The sequence below is a fragment of the Lampetra planeri genome, chromosome 29, assembly GCF_965212315.1.
Source record: "Lampetra planeri chromosome 29, kcLamPlan1.2.h2, whole genome shotgun sequence".
Lineage (NCBI taxonomy): Eukaryota > Metazoa > Chordata > Hyperoartia > Petromyzontiformes > Petromyzontidae > Lampetra > Lampetra planeri.
This window is the reverse complement of record NC_136135.1, coordinates 12006219-12027957: the sequence shown is the minus strand read 5'-3', so window position 1 is coordinate 12027957 and position 21739 is coordinate 12006219. Positions and strand designations below refer to the sequence as shown.

The following is a 21739-nucleotide window of genomic DNA, read 5'->3' as shown; positions in this document are numbered from 1 at the left end:
GTGTGGCTGTACACTCCCCGCATCGGTGCCGGACAGGTGGGGAAGCTGACAACCTACTGGCGAGGACCCTGGATTGTGAGACGGCAGATCTCACCATGGACGGTGCTGATTCAGGGAGGAGAGAGGGGCCGGGAGATGGTGGTCAACATCCGCCGACTGAAGCCGTGGCGAGCAGCCCCCGAGGGGGGGAGCCCCGCCGTCCAAGTACCCCGAAACCCCGGGGTTCCCCCACCCCCCGTGCCCGGGGGCCTCGCGCAGTATATGGGCCCCACGGAGCCCCGGGCTCCGAGGGGCCCCGGGCGGGGCCGGGGGCGACGAGGACGGCGACCCTTAGACCCCACCGCCTCTGAGTTTGTTCCCCAGCCCGCAGGTGCCAGAGACCGAGGGGAGCCGTTGGAATGGAGGAGGAGACCACCGCCGGAGCCCCAAGAGACGGAGCCGCCACCCCCGAGGCCAGCCACAAGGGCCGGGCGAATCCCGCGGACCCCGCGGCGATACCTCGTGGGGGCAACCCAGGCGAGGTGCTCCAGTCAACCCGGGACGGGGACTGGCACCCCGGGGGGCTATGTGGTGCCACAGCGACGGGGCCGCTCGGCCGAGCCAGGGAGCCGCCCGGCTTCCACCGCCGCACTGCCCCCCATCACCCCCCCCACATAAACACGCACCCGCACCCACGTAGGGCCTCGTGGTCGGGTCACCTACCCTGAGTTTTCACCCGAGGGCCCCCTAGGGGGGTTACCCCACGGTTTCTCAGGGCCAGGGAATTGGACAGGACCCTTCCCAGGCCAAGTAACACTGCGGCGCCGTGGGCGGATTTGAGATCGCACGACCACGGCGAGCTCAGAGAGCCCCGCAGTTAGAAACGCATACAAACACAAACACGGGTCAGCAAGGCAGATAGCTGGGGTCAGGACCCGGGACGACTGATTGGTCGAAAGTTCAAAGGCCGGCAGGATCGCAAAAGAGCGGGAAATCCTAGGCTCAGGATTGGTCGAGAGACCAAGGCGGTCGGGACGGGGGCGCCTAGCCTTTGATGTGAATAGTTTAAAAGAAAACGCAGGGGCAGTAGGGAAGTCCCTTCTTCTGGAGTTTGGACACGGGGTCAGCGACGAAGGAGTCATCGGGCGAGCCGCTAGATTGTCTGCAGGACGATCTGAGCGCCGCAAGGTCACCAAGGACTACAGACGGTATCGTGTTGCGCGCCTTACAACACCTCAGAGCGGAGAGTAGGATCCGTAGGAGAGGGTTAGTTCGGGGTAAGGACGAGTAGGAAAGCGGTTTAGCAGAGAGCGCAGCATAGAATAGGGCTACACGGCACCAGAGTGTGGGTTAGAAGCGCCTTGCGGGCCCGCACACACACACGGGTGGCTCGGTTGGTTAGCAAGGGCTAATAAAATCTCGAGCGTAGTAACAAAACCGTGTTGTTGGGTGTTTTTGGAACGTGGTATTAGCGTGCACTGCATTCGCGAGTGTGTGGTCGTTGTATGCATAAAGGCCGTGGTCTCTGTACGATTGTGCGGGTACGGAGGTGTGTGCGTTAACGCCCGGGGAGAGCACTTTTGTGTGTTGGCGTGACTACGCAGCCGTGTGAGAGGAGAATCGTCCTTGTACGATATTTGGGTTGACGTGCACGCGCGAGTGGGGGAGGGGACGAGTCGTCGTGTCGGCGTGTGCCCCGCTTGCGTGTGCTCGTTACTTGCGTAAAGTGCGGCGCGGTGGTGGACCCCTGACCCCCGACCCCGCGGCTCGAGCGCGTAATCGGCTGCGCATTGTTGTACGGTTTGTCTCGCGCGCACGGCGGCGGCGGCTTGAGTCGTTGTGTCGGCGTGTGCCCCGCTTGCGTGTGCTCGTTACTTGCGTAAGCTCTCGGCGTGCGTAATCGGCGTACCCCAGGTGCGCGATCGTAACGTGAGCGGCCAGCGCGGCGCAGAGCGGCGCAAGAGTGGGTGTCGCGTGGGGAGCTGCGTGTGTGTGCGTGCGACCACCCCGTGTGCGATACAGGTGCGCGATCATAACGCGAGTTGAGTTGGAGTGCGCGGAGCGGCGTGTGTGTGTGTGGGCGTGCGTACATTCGCTCCGTGTGGGTTGCAGGCGCGCGATTAGGACAGGGAGGTATCGTAGTAGGGAGGGGCAGAATACTACTCGATAATTAGCCATGCCGGCTACGCGGACCCGCGGGGGAGGGGAATCCTCGGGCGATGGTTCCCACGCCACGGGTGAGGAACCTAGCAGCGGGGGGGCGATTGATGATGCTAGCCCGGCCGTTAGCATTATCGAGGGAGGGATCTCGGGGGCTAGCGACCCCCACACACCCCCCCAATGCCCGTGTTGCTAGCATCCGTATCTAGCAAGAAGGGACTTGTAAAGTCAGGATAACATAAGGGCGGGGCACCCACCAAGGCGTCCCGGAGGGAGCAGAACGCGGCCTCCTCCTCCGGTCCCCATCGGAACTTGACTCCTTTTTCCGTTAGAGCGTGCAAGGGTTTTGCAATGGTGGCGAAATGCTCAACGAATCGGCGGTAGTAGGAAGCAAAACCAATGAAACTGCGTATGTCAGAAACCGACGTGGGCGTTGGCCATGAACCGACACAGTTCGTCTTCGCGGGATCGGTAGAGATCCCCGAAGAATCGACAATCTAGCCCAAGTATCTCACGGACTTTCGAAGAAGGTGGCATTTGGCCGGTTTAAACTTTAATTTAGCCGATCGCATCCGCAAGAACACCCCTCTCAACCGCTGGAGGTGTTCCTCAAACGTTTTACTGAAAACAATGACATCGTCTAGGTAAATCAAGCAAGTATCCCATTGCAGACCCGACAAAACCAACTCCATAAGGCGCTGAAACGTCGCGGGAGCGGAGTGAAGTCCCATGGGTAACCGGTTAAACTGGAACAGGCCCCCTGGAGTCCGAAATGCTGTCTTAGGTTTAGACTCGTCGTCGAGTGGCAGCTGCCAGAATCCCGATAATAAATCAAGAGTAGAAAAATATCGCGCACCAGACAATGCATCGAGGGACTCGTCCATTCTGGGGAGCGGATACGCGTCAGCCACGGAGATTTTATTCAGGCGACGGAAATCTACACAAAATCGCAAGGACCCGTCTTGCTTTTTAACCAGCACGATAGGTGCTCCCCAAGGACTGGAAGAAGGCGAAATGTCGGCCGCCAGCATATCGTTGACGGCTGACTGAACGTGTTCCTTCTCAGCAGGACTCAGCCGGAAGGGATTCTGCCTGACCGGTGCCGCATCGCCTGTTTCAATATGGTGGCGCAACAGGTCCGTGCACCCAATGTCATATTTGTGCTTACTGAACACATCAGAGAATTCTATCAGCAAAGCACGCAGTGCACCCAACTGTACCCTTCACAAATCCTTTGAGTCCGCACACAGCGAATCGACCCATTCAAGGTCCTCCCCCGATCGAATTTTCTGCGCCGGGACTGGATCAACATGCGCAACAAGGCGCTCTTCCGCAGGGACCCGTGCCGCGTGAGCAAGCACAGTGCCCTGCTGAATAACGGCCGGCCGCGAACCAGCGTTTAGAACCATAACGAACGGGTCCTTGTCAGCCCGAACCAACGTGTGAGCCACCGACAAATCCAGACCTCCGACAGCCCTATTTGATGGACCAAAAAGCACGCCCTGTTCCGAGGTCTCCCCATCCAATGGCTTCCTCAACCGGAGGGGAATCAACATCTGCGAACCCGGGGGGTGTCGCCAGCGCTTGTATCGTAGCGCACGCCGTCCGAATTTCCGTAGGATTCGACAAAAAGGAAATATGGCGACCCGATGGTAGCTCAATGCAACGTTGATCGATGAGAATTTTAATGGTCATTTTAGCCAAAAAATCTGTGCCCAACAGACAAGGAACCGCTAAGGAAGAGGAGACGAAAACAGGTCCCAACAATTTAATATCCCCAATGCAAATGGACGCCCGAATCTGCCCGACAATGCCCAACGAGCCCCCATTTGCCGCGTAAAATGGCACGTCCACCGGAAGCAGAGGTCGACATTGGACAGGGAGAATGTTGTAAATGAGGTCTGAAATAATAGTCGCCGACGCCCCCGTGTCCACTAACACCCTGACCTCGACCCCGTCTATGAATCCCGTAATTACCGATGAACCCGCCGACGCAGCCACTATTCTGTGACCCAACTCAGACCATTTAATGTCCCCTCGGTCCCGCACGAACCCCCCTCTCCGAACCGAATCGCCGACCCCCAATCGGCCCTCCTCCGCCGCAAAGCGACGGCCCATGTGTGTCGTGCATGTAGGCCAAGCATGTGAAGTGCCGCGACTTGCCGGGGGTAGTAGGGACGACTTGGGGCCTTGGTCGTCGTCCAGCCGAGGTCCCATGGCGCGCTGACGTGGAGCACGGCAACCGGACGCCACGTGGCCCCGGAGGCCGCAGTTGTAACACGTGATGAGGGACGTCGGAGGTCTCGGTTGCTCCAGCTTGCGGGCCGATCGCAGAGGCGAACGACCCCCGGACCTCCAGTCCCCCGGTCGTCCAGCGGTGAACGCCTCCTCCCGTGGGCAGACGACTTGGGGCTCAGTGACCACCGGGCCCGGAGCTGAGCCCACGGCAGCAGTGCAGACGACCCCCTGTTTACGCTTGAGGACCTTGTGCGCCTGTATACTTGTTGCGACCCGCAAAGAAGATATGTCGACTTCGTCGGCCGTGTTGATGGGGACCCCCAGGTCCTGCGCCAACTTGAGCAGTTGCTCCAAGACCATCGCATCCTGGCCCTCCTCATCCATACGAGGGAACGTGGCGTCGGTGAGAGCCAACAACGCCGTGCGGTAGGCGAGCGCGGTCTCCGTGTCCGCCTTCCGTCGCTCGTAAAACTGATGGCGACAAGCCGAAGGAGGTCCATAGACCTTGGCCATGAGGCCCAACGCAGCCTTAAGCGTGGAGCGGTCAGACCTCTGTGTGGACCTGAAGGCCGCGAGCGCGTCGTCGTCCAACATGGCAGGCAGTGCCCGCAGCGCCGTAGCGTCGGACCAGGCCGACATTTCTTGATGCGCCAGAAACCTGCGTTGGAATGCGCCCCAGTCCCCGCCTTCCACCTTGAAGGCTGTCAACGTGGGAAGGCGCTGCTGGAAGATGAAGTCGTCCTCTGCCACGTGGTTCCTCTCCGCCCCACCGTCGGTCTGCAAGATGGCGGCCCCTATGGCGGGTGGCTGATGGCGGTCCGTAGCGCGCGCTGATGACGTAAGCGGGCGCGCTTGGAGAACTCCCGCCATGTGTTGCTCGCCGTTCCCGCCAAAAGATGTCCGCGTGGTTGAAATGGCGGGAACTGCCAAGTCATTTTGGCGGGAATCAGCGAGGCGAGTCTGTTGAATGTCCGCCGACGTCCCCGCTCCTCCCGACGTGGTGATCTCCGCCAGGATGGACGCCGCGGCGAGTAGCAGCTCTGCCAGACGGGAGTGCGCCTCGCGGAGTCCGGCATCAGCCCCCAGCCGCTCGTCGGGCGCCCCCGGTGGGTCCTGCGGCGTCGGCATCTCCTCGTCCTCTCCCCCTGATGCCAGCTGGCCCGAGTCGTCGAGGTTATCCTCGCGGTCAATCCCGTGAGTCCGAAGAGTCTTCCTTGTATCCATGCCTGGAAGACTGTTTCACTTCTGACGCCAGTTGAAGTATTCGGAATGACGGCGGGAAACCACTTGACGGGTAGCACACTTTATTTTCACTTGTCTTCCACAATAACACGTGTGGTCACTATTTCTCACACTACACACTCCACCTGACACTGGAGGTTACTACAGCTCACGCTACACGTCCCACTTGACACGCGTGGTTACTACAGCTCACGCTACACGTCCCCCTTGACACGCGTGGTTACTACAGCTCACGGTACACGCTCCCGGGCACTCCAGCCCCATAGTGTCCGTGGCGCTACAGACCCACCCCAGCTTGGGCGTGGGTCTCGACCTCTGGGTCCCGTGGGCCGGCCCTCACACGGACGTTCGGCCCCGGGTCTCAAGGTCCCGCCTCTGAGCCACACAGGGCCCCGGTCCTCACAAGGACAGCGGGACTAGGTGCCTCAGGGCCCTATCTCTTCCTCCTCCGTCTTCTGTCTTCACTGGTCACCAACTCCCCGTGCGCCTGCGCGCACCGCCTTATATAGCCTCCCCTCCCGGGAGACGGAGCGTATGCGGACCGCGACGTGAGCACCCCCTTAGTTGACCAATCCCCACGCGCTTCCACACGATCCCTTCGATGTCAGCGCGCGTCACCGATACCCAGCCAATCACTGCCTCACAACCCATGACCCCGCGCTGACCCATGATCCTTCACCGTCAGCGCGCATCACCAACACACACAGCCAATCACTACGCGCTGGCACACGATCCTTACCCCAGCGCGTATCACCACTACACATCGACAACGTGAACACGAGAATAAAACGCCAGAATGCGCCGCGGTGTTTGCCGGTAAGCCGCAGCAGTGCCGCACTTGAGCCGCAGCAGTCGGCAACATTGCTCTTGGGAATGGTATGGCACGCGACACAATATCACATTGTCGTCATGGGAAAACCCTGCTCATGATTATAGGAAAATAGTTGGCTGCACAGGGTATAGTGGCAAAGCCCAGGAGAGGGTGGGGGGGAAGATTGTAAATACCCTGCCCCCTCTTGGATCTGCCACTTGAATCTGACCGATATTTACCAGAGAAAATACATTTAACTTTTTACATTTTATTTTAAAATTGAAATTTCCACGAGTTGCTAATCCAGTGTGTTCAATTAAGAAGGTCCAAACGTTACAACCGCTGCAAGGTCAGTGATAGTAAGACTGAGGAATACACAGACACAGAGCCCCATTTATATGCAGTTTGTGTACAGTTGAAACAATGGAGGCAAGTTTCTTAAATCCTCCACTGCCTCTGCCCACCCAGCAGCTGTATGAATTGGGTTCACCACCAGATCGTGTGTGGTGGCTAAAGTATGGGAAGGGTATTCCTGTCTCTTCCAAGACGTCTTGCCAGCGTGGAAGAGGCCGACATTATCTCCGGAGCCCCTTCCAGTGGAGGCCCTTCCGCCAGCAGTGGAGCGAGCAAAAAAATCGTAGGGCTGCAGTTTTACCTTCAACATTTTATATGCAGTTGTGTGCACGTGACAGTATTCGATAAGAGGTGTGGTGAGCAATGACACAGTACAGGAGTCCACGGCCTCTATTGCAGCAAACTCCCTCGCACGTCCACTGCCGACTCATAGTTTTGAGCTGACAACAGAAACGCATTCACAGCAAATAAATGCAACAGTAAACATGTATGGGCAGTCGATGGAAGAGGCCAAGTGGCTGTAAATGTGCGTGTTATATGGCTGATATATTAATTTAAACCTCGGGAACATTTATATCATCCAGTCTTTAGTATCTTATTTTTGTCATTGGTCAACATGACAACCATTATTTTATTATACCAGGTAAAGCCCAGTGAGCTATTAGCTCTTTTTCAGAAGCGATCTGGCCACAAATTATAGCTCAACAAAGTGACTTATCACGTGGAAATTTATAGCGGCCGAATACTCAAAACGCACGATGGTTATAAACGTGGAGGGAAAAACCAGAGGACCAGGAGAAAAATCCACACGACCACGGGGAGAACATGCACACTCCAATTATACAGGCATCAGGGTCGGGATCGAATCCACGACCTCCCGCATACCAGACGAGGGAGATAACATCTCGCCAGCGCGGCACTCTTGATGGTGACTACCGAGATATCTTCGAGTTGCAAGCTCATCGACACGAGGAATGTTCACTCCAATCCACAGGTTTCTATATCGAGTTGACGGCAGCTCCATGGAAGTGTGCAATGGGGGCAGCGAGAGCATCCTGGCTGCACGGCGGTGGTCGCTAAACTCGGCGAGGTCCCACAGTTGGAGGGAGCTGCTGGCGCCACATCGGTGGAGTGAAATCGGCAAAGCTGCAGTGGCCCGTGCCAGGTACACTCAGGAGGGAAGTCCTGCGCACACGCGCATGCTCAATGGGAATGACCCGGAGCACAACCTCCCCCGAGCTAATGCGGGCAATTCAACTACGGAATCATAAATTAAATTGTCACTTGCACAAGTGTTTCACGTGCCAATGATAATTGTTTCAGCTCACCGATAATTTGAACAATTGTCAGGAGCCAAATATAGCTATTATAAATTTGACGTTTCCCTTGAAACTGTTACCCAGTCAGAATAAAATCCAGGGAGTCCGAATCAGCTTTTGAAGTTGCCCATAGCAGCACGTGGCCAAAGCTCGAGAGAGAGGAAAAACCCGGAATGCGGCCCGAACCAGAAACATCACGCGGGGATTACATGCGGCTGCGAAAAACGTGCGTCAAATCTCTCGAAACTCGTCGTTCCATGATGATTCCTCGGGTGGAAACACTATATTTACATTTCCTCAAAGTAGTTTTGTCTGGAGTGTTGGCATTCAGCCATAGAAAGTGATGTGGGAAAACTCTTGAAAGGAAAGATTTTGAAAGTCTGTGGTTCAATTCTGTTTTGCAGGACATTCAAACCTACAGTCATTACAAGTACAATTCAAATGTATATAACATTATAAATCACTCAACACGTGATTCAATGTATCGTTAAAAAGTGCATAGTGACTATTTTATATAGGAATTCTTATTGGTGCAAATGAGAAACTTAGCTACATAATTTAATAAAAACTGACTTTTCCCATATATTATATGTCAAAAGTGCTCTTGCTGTCCTGAGATGAATCCATTCGGAACTGGCAGAACAGTGCTTCGTCCCGGACGAGAGAACGGTCCGTGCAAAGAGATAACCGAGAACTACGTTCAAAAGAAAGAGTCCCCGTTACGTGACCTCCGCTTCACAGGAAGGGGTAGCACTTTGCCATCTGCCGCCCTGCTGCAGAGTGAAATGTTAGTTGCACGAGTCAAACTGATATTTTTAGTTATCGGCTAGAACGTAAGACAAATTTGACGGAATTTTTGTACACATATAAGTCGACTTTCACGACCAATTGTTACAATGCATAATGGATTTTTGGGTTAGGTCATGTAAAAGATGTGTCGTAAACCCTCCTACACCCGAAACGCTCCAACTTATGGATGTGCTCAAGCAGTAATACATTTGACAAGTTCACAAGATTGGCCGTGCCGGGTTGAACGATACATTTTTACACGCCCTTACCTCGACAACCCAATTATGAGTCAAATTTTAGTCCAAACAGAAATTGAACGTGATGGTCTATTGTGCAGTCATTGGTGACCAGGCTGAGAAAATGAAAATCGCTACATTTGAGAAATTGGTTCAACCATGAGTGCCTGGAACTCAGGCTTGAAATCAGGACTCTGGCTCTCTGAACCACCCAGATGTCTCTAGTTTCAAAGTATACATTTCACCGCTATCATCAGCCACGATCCATTCAGTGCTGGACGAAGGCCTCGTCAACACCGTCCTTCATGGTCTCGCGATGCCACGAGCTGGATCAGCAATATTAATTACGTAAAGAGTTTTTTGTAAAAAAATATAAAATTTACATCACCGCTTAGCACCTCACAAAATTATTTTACAGACCTAGTCGTCTCAAAAAATTAAGCAGGTTTTTGGGAATAATTTCATAATATGCTTGCACCAGAATATTTATACAATTTGAGAAGGAAAAAAATCACCGGCGGGAGAAGACAACCGTGAGAACAAGTCGGCAAATGCTCAGAAGTTGTCGTTGTAAAGCTGCACTTTGGCGAAGGAGATGGACTCGGTGATGTCGAGGCGTCCTTTCTCGTACACCACGAAGATGTAGCGGCCATCTTCGATGTCGCGCTCCAGCTTGGTCATCACCGAGTAGCCGCTGGGGCCCGGCCAGATGAGCAGAGAGTCCGGCCACGTGGTGCCGTTGTCATAGCTCCAGCGCAGGGTCAGGTTGACCCCTGCAAACGCCAGGATATCGCGCATTCATCACAAAAATATCCTCCGTTAACCCGCTAATTCGCACTTCAAGTATGTACGTACGTTGAACTACTTTCGCACCGTATGTAGCCAGCCGTGCCAATCGGAGGCATGGGGGAAGGAAAACAAACTAAACACAAAAAGCAGTTATAAATAAATTAGTTTTAAATATAGATTTAAAGTGCATAGCTCCAGTAGCTTCCTAACATTGAAAGGAAGAGCGTTCCAGATGGCCGCAGAAGCACATCCAAAAGCGCACAATGCAGTGACCGTCCTTGTTCAATGGCTGACCGGAGTTCGTGTGATGGTTTAAGATCTAAACTCAAACAAGTTAGTAGGCATGCTGTCACGGTGTAATGGTTTGCATCCTGAATTTGTTTTATTTAATCTCCCATGCATGGCAGTTAAAGAAACATGTTTCTTAAATCCCACTACCCCTTCTCTGCTTTCCATTGCTTAATCACAGCGCGCAAAGCAGAATGGCCTCCACTCGTGGTATTTGGCCTACTCTTCCACTCTGGGCAGATGTCTTGGAAGAGGTGGGAGTATCCATGCTTTACCCCACCCATTTAGAACTGCTGGCGGAGCTTTAGGAAACTTGTCCCATCGTTTCAACTGTCGCGCCAGGAGATGGAATCGAACTGGCGACAAGTGGATTGTGAGTTCAGCGTGCCGAGCATCGATATACGAATATTCAATACACCAAAAATAAAGTAAAATTATAAATAAATACATAAAAAACAAATGTGGATATCTCTGGTAATATGTATCGTCACTGTTTCTTTATGTCAGATTTAAATACTGTACAGTAGAAACTATAATATTATTTTCAATAGAAATTATCTTTGTTTACAATATTATTGGTAAGTTATGAAGCATCTACAGTCTGAAAAAGTAAGTTACGAAGGCTGGGAACGCATCCTCAGTATCCAATGTTTCAATATCCGAACACAGCTGCAGCAACGCATCTACTTTGTAGTATCGCTGTACACATGCGACGAGTGTACGTGCACATGTGTACGTGTACACTGAGGTGTGATGGTCACAAACCATAGCAGCAGATGCAAATCATCCAGAACATATCGTACAACGTATAACGGCACAGTGCCTGATCCACAAATACGAAGGTGACATCACAGCGATTATATACTCCGCTGCTCCCGACGCAGTTGTCTGGCTTGACCACCTGAATGTGAGATTGTAAGTTGTAGCTCTGCATCTATATCAGCTGCCGTATGAAAAAGAAGAAGCAGCAGAAGGCTTACGCTTGTTCTCGCTGGCAGGATTGCTGAAGAAGACGACCTCGTTCTTGATGATGGCTCCGGCGGCCACAGCGGGGTCGATGAGTGACTCGTCGAAGTACAGGTGCTCCACGGGAAACGTCTCGCACGCGTCGTAGCTCCGGATGACAATGCGGCAGCGGCAGTGGTAGTAGTTCTGGTTGCGTGCGTTCACCACCACCGAGCCGTCCGGCAGCTCGTACGGCTAGAGGGCACACAGTCACGGCCGTCTCCTGCTCACAGCGTCGTGCCAACTCCGGTCATCCTCGCAGCAGCAGCAGCTTTTGGCTGGCCATCGAACAAAGATCGTCACTGAATCGGCATGCTTTCAGATGCGGTTCTACGGCCGTCTGAAATGGTCTTACTTCCGATATTAGGAAGCCACTGGAGGTACGCACTTTTAAATCATATATATTGTCCTTCCTCGCACCCTGATTAGCACGATTGGCTATGTAAGTTTCGTTACGTATGGTGCGAAAGAAGTTCAACATACATACAGACGTACAAATGAGCATCCAGTCAGCCGTGCTCATCTCCCACTTACAACCCTGCTAAGCCAGTGGTGGAGATTCTGTAATCCTATGGCAGGCTCAAGTCTGTTCATATGACAACAGCTGTTGACTTCCCACAAAGTACAAGTAATTTTATCGACCCCAGAGGGACAAAGGGCTGAGTCATATCAACCAGGATCTAAACTCTCAACCGCCCAATTGCAAGCTGTTCCCTCTACCGCTGAGCTGCCTGGGCGGGTGGAGCAAGAGGAATTGGACAATGGATCATTAGAAATTAAATAAACTTGGGATATTTAGCAGCACAGTGCATGATACATCAACTCGCTGGGGCCAGGAATAGGCAGATGTCTATAGACAATGGCTACACTATGCAAACAACTTACCGGTGGGCCAAAAGCTTGAAATCGTGTTTGTGCACTAAGCCTGACCCCACGCACTAGCCTGGATACATTTAGACTAGGCCACCACAAGGGGCTCCCACAGGCCACAGCTTGACCACCACTGCTCTAGACAATATTTGGTCTCCTCTTCCACGCTGCCCAGGCGACTTGGAAGAGGTAAGTGCCCACACTTTACCCTACCTACATAGCTCTTTTTCAGAAGTGACCTGACCACAAATTATAGCTCAATGAAGTGGCTTATGACATGGGAATTTATAGCAGCCAAATACTCTAGATGCATGTTCATTCTAAATTCAGAGGGAAAAACCAGAGGACCCGGAGAAAAATCCACGCGACTACGGGGAGAACGTGAAAACTCCAGATATACAGTTTAACACACGTTGGCTTTCGCACCCAATATCATCCATAATATAGGTTTTTTTGGGTTAGATCGCGTAAATATAAATGTGTCGTTAAACCAAATATACGACCTCCTGTATACCAGATGAGGTAGTTAACATCTCGCCACCGCCGCGCCACTTTAAGAAACTTGCCCCGTTGTTTAGACTTCCGCGATGGGTGGCCGAACTGGCGACCTCTGGATCGCGAGTGCACTGCGCCCGCCACTGCACCACAGAAAGCTCGCGTGGAAGCGAGAAATATAAACGTGGAAATCCCAGAGGCTGGGCCAAGCAGTACCTGGCATTCGTCAGGATTGAAGTCCCCGGCCACCTTGTCCTGGTTGTAGGGAATGCTCTTCATGTCACCTCCGTAATGCCACGATTTTCCGTGGTTGTCGCTTAGCAGGCAGAAGACACCGTCCCCTGCCAGCGTGCCGTGCCCACACACCACCAGGCGGCCCTTCTTAGGCTCAAACCTTTTCTACACAACCCAGGAAATAACAGAATCGATGCACTTGCGTAAGTAATGGTGCTCACTCCATTGGCAAACCTAGGGGTGATCCACCCACCATTTGAGACTCTGAAATGTAATATTTGCTTGATATTTATCAGAGAAAAATCATTTCATGATGTCATGTCAGATGTTGTTTAAAAGTCTTGACATTATGGGGCTGCCCACACCCCACTAAGGAAGTTCTAGTTCCGCCTCCGATTCATTCACAGTCCGAGTTGTGCAACGTCAATCTCAACTGTTTTGCAATGCAGGAAATGAGCACATAAAGTACTCGATGAAAAATCCAAATCACGCCAAGGACTGTTTTCCCCCGTAATCTGTAGTTTTGTGAAATCAAAAATATTGTTGATTAAAAGTGTGCAATGTGAAGAAAATATTATTTCAACGGTATCCATAATAAAGGTTTTTGGGTTAGATCGCATAAATGTCAATGCGTCGTTAACCCGCCACCATCCGACACAGCCAATTAGTAATGTTTGACACGTAAACAAAACATCCCAATTCGTTACTTGTTGAGCACACCGGTGTGTTGGAGAGTAAACCCACAAGATTTACAATTCGAGTACTGTGACGTTTCGCCGATAACTACAACATCATCAAAAGTGTTGCATAGCTACGGCTGCATACACTCAACACACCAAGGAGACGGGCACTGCCAAATCTGTCCTCTATCCCCCCCAGTGACACCAGCTCCATCATCAACATTGGCCAGAATCGCAATACAGATGACTTCCATCTTTCACACGAACTCGGGCAGCTTGGCACAGTGCCCACTCTCTGGGGCTTCCCTGGTGCCGCCGCTTCACACATCTCGCACTACCACCCAACCGTTCCATCCACAGCAACGACAAAAACAACATCCTCTTCAATCTTGATTTGAAGCTTTCGTGACTGCAGGAATCCATACTCTTTGGTTCACGTAGCTAGAAAAATAATAGATCACGACGTTTCGATCGCAACACAAGCAATTGTCATCAGGTGGGACAACCACAGCAAAAAAACACTGCTGAAGTAGGCGAGAGATCTGCCGTGGCACGAGGTTATATAGGCCTCGGCAGAAGGGGGGGAGAGAGAAGGAGGGGGGGGGAGGAGGCGGGGCAGAAAGTGGACCCCGCAAAAGCACCCGGGTCACTGGAGTAAAGTGGGCCACCGCAGCAGCACTGGAGAGGTCGGCTGCAGGGGGGGAGAGAGAAGGGAGGGGGGGGAAGCAGGGCAGCACACAGAGAAAGACACATAGAGAGTCAGAAATAACAGCTGACATGGGCAGGTAAGATGGAGACATCACAGTCAGTTAAGACTTTACCTGGTTAATAACGTCCTTCCAATGATTGCTCAGTTAGTACCCATCTTCTCGGTTGAAGTTTTGTCTGTGTTTATATATCTGGATGGCTTCATGAACAAATCTCTGATAATAGCCGGGGTCCACTCTCTGCCCTGCCCACCCCCCTGCAGCTGACCTATCCAGTGCCGACGCGGTGAACCACTTTACTCCAGTGGCCCGGGTGCTGCTGCGGGGTCCACTTTCTGCCCCGCCCCCTTCCCTCTCCTCCCCTACTGCCGAGGCCTACTATGCACTACACTATACACTACTATATAACCTCGTGCCACGGCAGATCTCTCGCCTACTTCAGCAGTGTTTTCTTGCTGTGGTTGTCCCACCTGATGACGATTGCTTGTGTTGCGATCGAAACGTCGTGATCTAATATTTGCTACCGACGTGACTTTACCGAAAGAACGAAAGAGTAAACATCCTCGTCGTTGGCAAAATGTCAGCCCTTGGTACAGATACAAGAACAACACATAATGTCAAAGTTAATGGCTGACTGAGGATTAAATGTTCAAGCCCATCTTAACCACAACTGCACACGTGACCTGAACTCTTTGACCGACCTCCCAACCCTCCTTGTGTTCTGCTTCAGTGACATTTACACGACCACGTGCCCCCTCGCCTCCCCCCCCACTCTCTCCAACCCGACCCTTCACGATGTCAGTAACCTATTATGACACGAGACTTCTCAGCTTGTGACTGGCACCAATATTTCTTAAGCCTCTCTATCCATACAAGGGGCACAGTTTGCAAGCATTGTTTGTATTAAATTTGGCTGACAATTATTTTTTGAAATCAAATTACCGTTCAGCTGAAACAATAAAAATTGTCGAGTTAAATGCTTGCACACGTGACAATTTAATTTGTTTGGCTGTGTCGGGTGGTAAAGGGTCATACGACAGGAATTTGACCAAATCATGCCACTGTCTAACCCAAAACTCGATCATGAATTTTTAGCGACTAAAAACTTCCGCGTTAATTTCAAGACGTACTCTGCAATTATTTACAGCACTTTATAAATCTACTGCTGGATGTTGGCCTCCCCACACCATGTCAAGATTAACTTAGATTTATAAGATGACGATAAAACTATAATGTAAACTATTTTTTATTTTACCAGGTAAGCCCCACTGATCTGTATAGCTCTTTTTCAGAAGCGACCTGCCCACAAATGATAGCTCAACGAAGTGGCTTATGTGGAAATTTAGAGCAGACAAATACTCTAAATGCATGTAGATTATAAATTTTTAGGGAAAACCCGCAGGACCTGGAAAAAAATACACGCGACCACAGGGAGAACATGCAAACTCTGGTGTATATTTGGAGTAAAAACAACCACATGCAATGAAACTGGTATTGGCTAAACATCCAAATGCCAAAAAAAGACCTACAAATTGGGATTGCACGAAATAAAATCGTCTCCTACGAAGATAACTTGGCAGGACCCTCTGAAAATGAGTCTTGAGATTCATTGAAGCCTTCCTGAGTAAACAAGCAAAATAATAAATAATAATAAAATATTGGCATTTTGCAATTTTGCTTACCTGTATCCCATAGCCTGGACCTGGGGCAAACATCTTGGTGCCGATCTGGCTGGAGATGTTGATGGGTTTGCTCCAGGTGATGCCGTCGTCGGCACTGCTGATGAGCATGGTGCTGGAGACTCCGCAATTGTAGTAGTGAGCGCACAGCACGTACATGATAAAGAGCAGCCCTTCCTCGTGGTCCGCCACCACGGCACCCAGGTTGAGGCCGTCGGCTGCCGAGCCATCGTCCGCTACGAACTGCGAGGGGCTCCAGGTAAAACCTGGCACGGCAATCAAATAATAATAAATGTACAGTATGTTGAACCTCTTTCATACCGTACGTAGCCAACCGTGCTAATCGGAGGTGTAGGGGGAAGGACAACAAACTAAACACAAAAAAGCAGTTCTAGAGAAATGAGTTATCAATCTAGATTTAAAGTTGAAAGCTCCCATTGGCTTCCTAATATCAGAAGAAAAAGCGTTCCAGACGGCCGCAGAAGCGCATCTGAAAGTGCGCATCTGAAAGCGCGCGATTCAGTAACCGTCCATAAGGTTTATGGGTTAGATCGCGAAAATATATAAATGTGTCGTCAAAACCCGAGAAAGCCTACGTGTTAAACTGACTCAGTAACCGTCTGCATTGATTACCGAAGTTTAGCAAGATAATTGTGAATCATTCGTACATTTGGTATTTGCGCCATTCTTATAGCATGAGGCTATCGTCACGAAGAAAGGCGCTGCTGCATTTCAGTCTGCGGTAGTTTCACAAGAGGGGGGCGATGTTGCTGCTGTGTGATCCCAATTGGGTAATTTGCTGTGGAATTCAGACCATAACGCCAGCACACAATGGCCTATTCGTTTGTACGACATCAGAGAATCTTTAAAGTCCACACTTAAATATTTAGTTCATAGGCACCACGGTACTAACCAGGGCAGCCTACCGGATTGAAACAGAGAAACTCCGCAACGAGCAGTGAACACGCTGCTGCTGAGCCTTGTCATCACCCCAATGCAAGTCGATGGTTTCTCCACCTCATGTGTCAACAACTGGAATGCCTCTCCAGCTCCCTGTTGTCTCTCTGCCTTTCCTTCCAAAAAATGTCAGTGAAATTTTTGCTTAAAATGGGCATTGAGGATGTGCTCCATCTCCTGTTTATAGTCAGTAGTGGAAATTTCACATTCATATTGTTGACTTCTCCACAAAGTGTTACTCATCTTATTAGCCGCCAAAGGGTTAGGGGAGGGGGGCTGAGTCAACCCGCAAACCTTGGCGAAAAATCACAACTCTTACTATTTTTATTTTATTTTACCAGGTAAGGCCCACTGAGCTTTTTCGCTCTTTATTAGAAGCGACCTGGTCACAAATGATAGCTCAACGAAGTGGCTTATCACGTGGACATTTATAGCAGCCAAATATTTCAAATGCACGTTGATTCTAAATGTGGAGGGACAAACCGGAGGACCCGGAGAAAAATCTACGCAACCTTCTGATTGCGAGCCGTTCACTCTCCCGGCGAGCCATCTGGCCGGTTTCCTTTCATAATACTCCCAAGAGTGGGCGAACTGTCAATACAAATGAGCTCTGACATGCAAACGCGGGTATACATACCCTTGTCAATGGAGCGACGAATTGCGATAAACTTGGCTCCCACGTCCGCACCTGAGGCTTTGCGCGCCTCCACCGCGGCGATGAGGTTTCCCCTGGGTGTGTCGGTGATGATGGGAATTCGAAACGTGTTCACCTCCCCCGTGTCTTTACTCTGCCACAGCAGCTGCTCCTCAACGATCACAGGGTTCACCTGAAATGTTCCATGATGATACGCATTCGCACAAACTCCGACTGTTGACACTGTTACGACCATGAGCACTATAGCATCATTACAACCGGAATACACATCGCTGTGTTACACGTAGGTTTGCTTCGAAGGCACTTAAATGAGATGATGAGTGACCATAGCAAGATATACTTGAGAATGGCATGAAATAGAAATTGGATGCCCTCTGGAAGCTGACGAGATTTGTATAAACCCACCCACCCTCCTTCTGCTGTTGGGATTGTGAAGGGCTTGAAGTGATGTCAGTGGAGGGTCCACGCTGTGATTTATCTGGGATCTCCAGAATTACACGACCTGGCAGCATAATCGGGAGCTGTTATTGATGGGAGCCACCCTCCTGCATGCCGGGGTGTCTCGCCGCACTTGAAACGCGACAAGTGACTTGCATCTCATCTAAACACATTTTTGAAGGAACAAACCCAAGTGGCAGCTGTCCCTGTGCAGCACAAGAGGACTCAGCGCCTGGCCTGCAATCAGCATTAGTGTATCAGTCGGGAGAGATGATGGCTGTGTAATGCCAATCGGTACATTTCCTTGACACAGCAATGAGTAACCCTGTGCATCGTGACAGCTCTCGTACAAGTGCCATGTTATACATTCATGTGACTTCAGTCACTGAGCTTTCACTTCTCGTACAGGTTGTCAGCCACACAGACAGACCCTCAGGCTGGCTTGGTGACACAAACGGGTATTAATTAGCTAACCGATTGGCACGGTTGGCTACGTACGTTGCGAAAGACGTTCAACATATATACATTAATGGCAGGGCCTCTAGACAGACATGAGGCATGTCTCATGTGCAAGTTGTACTTCTGATCTCCAACTGGTCAGCACCTCCCAGATCGAGGTTGCGCTCTTTTGGTGATCGGGCTTTCGTTAGCATGGCACCCAAGCTATGGAACGCCTTGCCATTTGAAATGAGGCATAGAGTCAGTAGAAATTTAAGTCTGTTTTGAAAACCCATCTCGTTAAAGTGGCCTTCTCTCTTTAGTTTGGTCGGTTGCCCTGGTTCTGTTTTTGTGTTCTGATTTTCATGCATTGCGATCCTAGGATGGAATGCGCATCATACATTCTAATTCTATTACTTCCTGTGCGTTTTGGAATCGTGAGTCTGTGGGTCTGTGGGGTCTGTGGCATCAATGGCAGACCCACTGGTCACAATCCCGCACCCAGCTCACTGCGTTATTTTATTGCGGAGGATCTCAGGAGTCATACCCGGTGTGAGCAGTAGGGGGCGAGGGTGCTGCCGCGTGTGATCCCAATTGAGTACAGACGTGGAGTAGTTTGACTCAAACAAAGTTCACGTCACGCTGGTACTTACTGGTGATGATGGCAGCGGAATTTGGTGATGGTAGTGGTGGTGTTGGTACCGATGGTTGTGGTGATGGTACCGGTGGTAATGTTGGTACTGATGGTGGTGGTGAAGGTAGTGATGATAGTGGTGTTGGTACTGTTGGTAATATTGGTAGTGATGGTAATGATGGTGTTGGTACTGATGGTAATGATGTAACTGTTGGTAGTGATGTTGGTACTGATGGTAGTGGTGTTGGTACTGATGGTAGTGATGTTGGTACTGATGGTAGTGGTGTTGGTACTGATGGTAGTGGTGTTGGTACTGATGGTAATGTTGGTATTGATGGTAGTGGTGTTGGTACTGATGGTAGCGATGTTGGTATTGATGGTAGTGATCTTGGTACTGATGGTAGTGGTGTTGGTACTGATGGTAGTGGTGTTGGTACTCATGGTAGTGATGTTGGTAATGTTGGTACTGATGGTAGTGATGTTGGTATTGATGGTACTGATGGTAGTGGTGTTGGTACTGATGGTAGTGGTGTTGGTACTGATGGTAGTGATGTTGGTGCTGATGGTAGTGATGTTGGTATTGATGGTACTGATGGTAGTGGTGTTGGTACTGATGGTAGTGATGTTGGTGCTGATGGTACTGATGGTAGTGATGTTGGTAATGTTGGTACTGATGGTAGTGATGTTGGTACTGATGGTAGTGGTGTTGGTACTGATGGTAGTGGTGTTGGTACTCATGGTAGTGATGTTGGTACTGATGGTAGTGATGTTGGTACTGATGGTAGTGGTGTTGGTACTGATGGTAGTGGTGTTGGTACTGATGGTAGTGATGTTGGTATTGATGGTACTGATGGTAGTGGTGTTGGTACTGATGGTAGTGGTGTTGGTACTGATGGTAGTGATGTTGGTGCTGATGGTACTGATGGTAGTGATGTTGGTAGTGATGGTAGTGATGGTAATGATGTTGGTACTGATGGTACTGATGGTAGTGGTGTTGGTACTGATGATACTGATGGTAGTGGTGTTGGTACTGATGGTACTGATGGGAGTGATGTTGGTACTGATGGTACTGATGGTAGTGATGTTGGTACTGATGGTAGTGATGTTGGTACTGATGGTAGTGATGTTGGTAATGATGGTACTGATGGTAGTGGTGTAACTGATGGTAGTGGTGTTGGTAGTGATGGTAGTGGTGTTGGTACTGATGGTAGTGGTGTAACTGATGGCAGTGGTGTTGGTACTGATGGTAGTGATGTTGGTAGTGATGGTAGTGGTGTTGGTACTGATGGTAGTGATGTTGGTAGTGATGTTGGTACTGATGGTACATTAGTGGTGTTGATGTCAATGTTGGTACTGGCGACGATGGAAGCGGTGTTAATAGTGATGGTCGTAAATGTTTGTGACTGCTGACAGCACCGCCGGTCGAGTTGACGAGTGACGTTGGTGCTCGTGGTAGAGTCCTGGTGGTGATTTCGAGGCCGGCGATTGTTGATGCTCGTGATGGTGATGTTGTCGATACTGGTGACGTTGATGGGAATGTTGATGCTGGTGATGATGGGAATGTTGATGTGTTGATGTTAGTGATGTTCGCACCTTCATGCTCGCGTCCCCGGGCGCCGCCCGCCCCAGCAGCAGCAACAACAGCGCCCACATCTCGGAGGCCGCCATAGCGCGTAGTGACGTCACGTGCGAGACACCCAATCACAGGAACACGGCGCTGAGGCGACCACGTGACTAAGGGGGGCGAACTCCACCAGGAGGGGGCGCGGAAGGGCGGACCCACGTGACTGACGTGGGTGGGGGGGGCAACGCTGAGCTACCAGGGGGGGGGGGGCACCACGTGACCCATGAGTGGAGCGGGCAGCACCACGTGACCCATCAGTGTGGGGGGTCAGCACAGTGAACGCGAGCACACGTTGGCATCGCGTCTAACGAGGTTTATGACCCTCACACTGCGTCGTTATGAGACAACGTCCGGCTCTGTGTCCACCCACTGCTAGATGAAGACCTCCCCATGCTACGCCATCCACAAGGCTTGTTTGACCATACTTCACCGTGCTGGTCAGTCTGGGTTTGTGAATCCCGTGGGGGAGCGTTAGTGTAGTGGTTCGCAGGCTGCAATACGAACCCGGCCACCCGAGTTCGGTTCCTGTTCACGACCTACACCTGAGGCTGAGTCGATTTAGGTCCTTCCCTAAATCGGCCCAGCCTCAAATAAGTACCTGGCGCGGTGTGTAAACGTCGCCACTCAGAAGACAAAGGGGGCCAGGTGTAGTGCTGGCAACCAACCCCATCGTGTGCCGATCTGGCCTTTATTAGGTGCTCACTTACACAACTTGCCTCAACAGTCTGTTCAGGCAAAACGGGGGTCATTTGTCTTTGAATGGCCTCCAACAGAGGGAGCTCTAGAGCCCATATTGAAAATATTTTGGCCTTCCACACCGATTTAAAGCAATTAAAGGACTACAATTTCAATAAAATAGTGACCATGAATAATTTAACTGACAACCGGATTATTGTAACAACCCAAGTGCACCTGGTTACACACACGGCATGTGGCTTGCGGAGACACAAACTCGAGGCGGCCTTGATCCCACCCATTTGTTTGGGAAATGCACCACACAATCCCACAGCACCTTGTTCATGATGAAGTTTTTCCCTTGTGCCGCCTCTCCAGTTCACGCGAGGAAAACCACTGCGTGGGTTTCCACGGTCACGACGTACAGCCCATCGATGTGTTTT

At 51.1% G+C, this 21739-nt stretch overlaps 1 protein-coding gene across 1 annotated transcript; it reads right to left on the bottom strand.

The window, feature by feature from the left end:
* Window positions 1–7079: 7079 nt before the first annotated feature.
* On the bottom strand, window positions 7080–20713 carry LOC144728682 (sialidase-1-like). The gene is made up of 6 exons (XM_078608287.1): window positions 20591–20713; window positions 17470–17659; window positions 15879–16141; window positions 12792–12974; window positions 11186–11405; window positions 7080–9901 (listed from the first exon to the last, which is right to left on the bottom strand). The coding sequence occupies exons 1-6, from the start codon at window positions 20663–20665 to the stop codon at window positions 9684–9686; spliced, it is 1149 nt and encodes a 382-aa protein (XP_078464413.1). The 5' UTR covers window positions 20666–20713; the 3' UTR covers window positions 7080–9683.
* Window positions 20714–21739: the final 1026 nt, after the last annotated feature.

Bases quoted from the DNA above. Each gene is read 5' to 3' on its own strand.
- LOC144728682 (XM_078608287.1), bottom strand. From the start codon at position 20,665: ATGGCGGCCTCCGAGATGTGGGCGCTGTTGTTGCTGCTGCTGGGGCGG. The intron at 17,660-20,590 runs GTGCGAACATCA...GGAACATTTCAG, and splicing joins CCGGGGACGCGAGCATGAAG to GTGAACCCTGTGATCGTTGA. The intron at 16,142-17,469 runs GTATGTATACCC...TTGCCGTGCCAG, and splicing joins TCGTCGCTCCATTGACAAGG to GTTTTACCTGGAGCCCCTCG.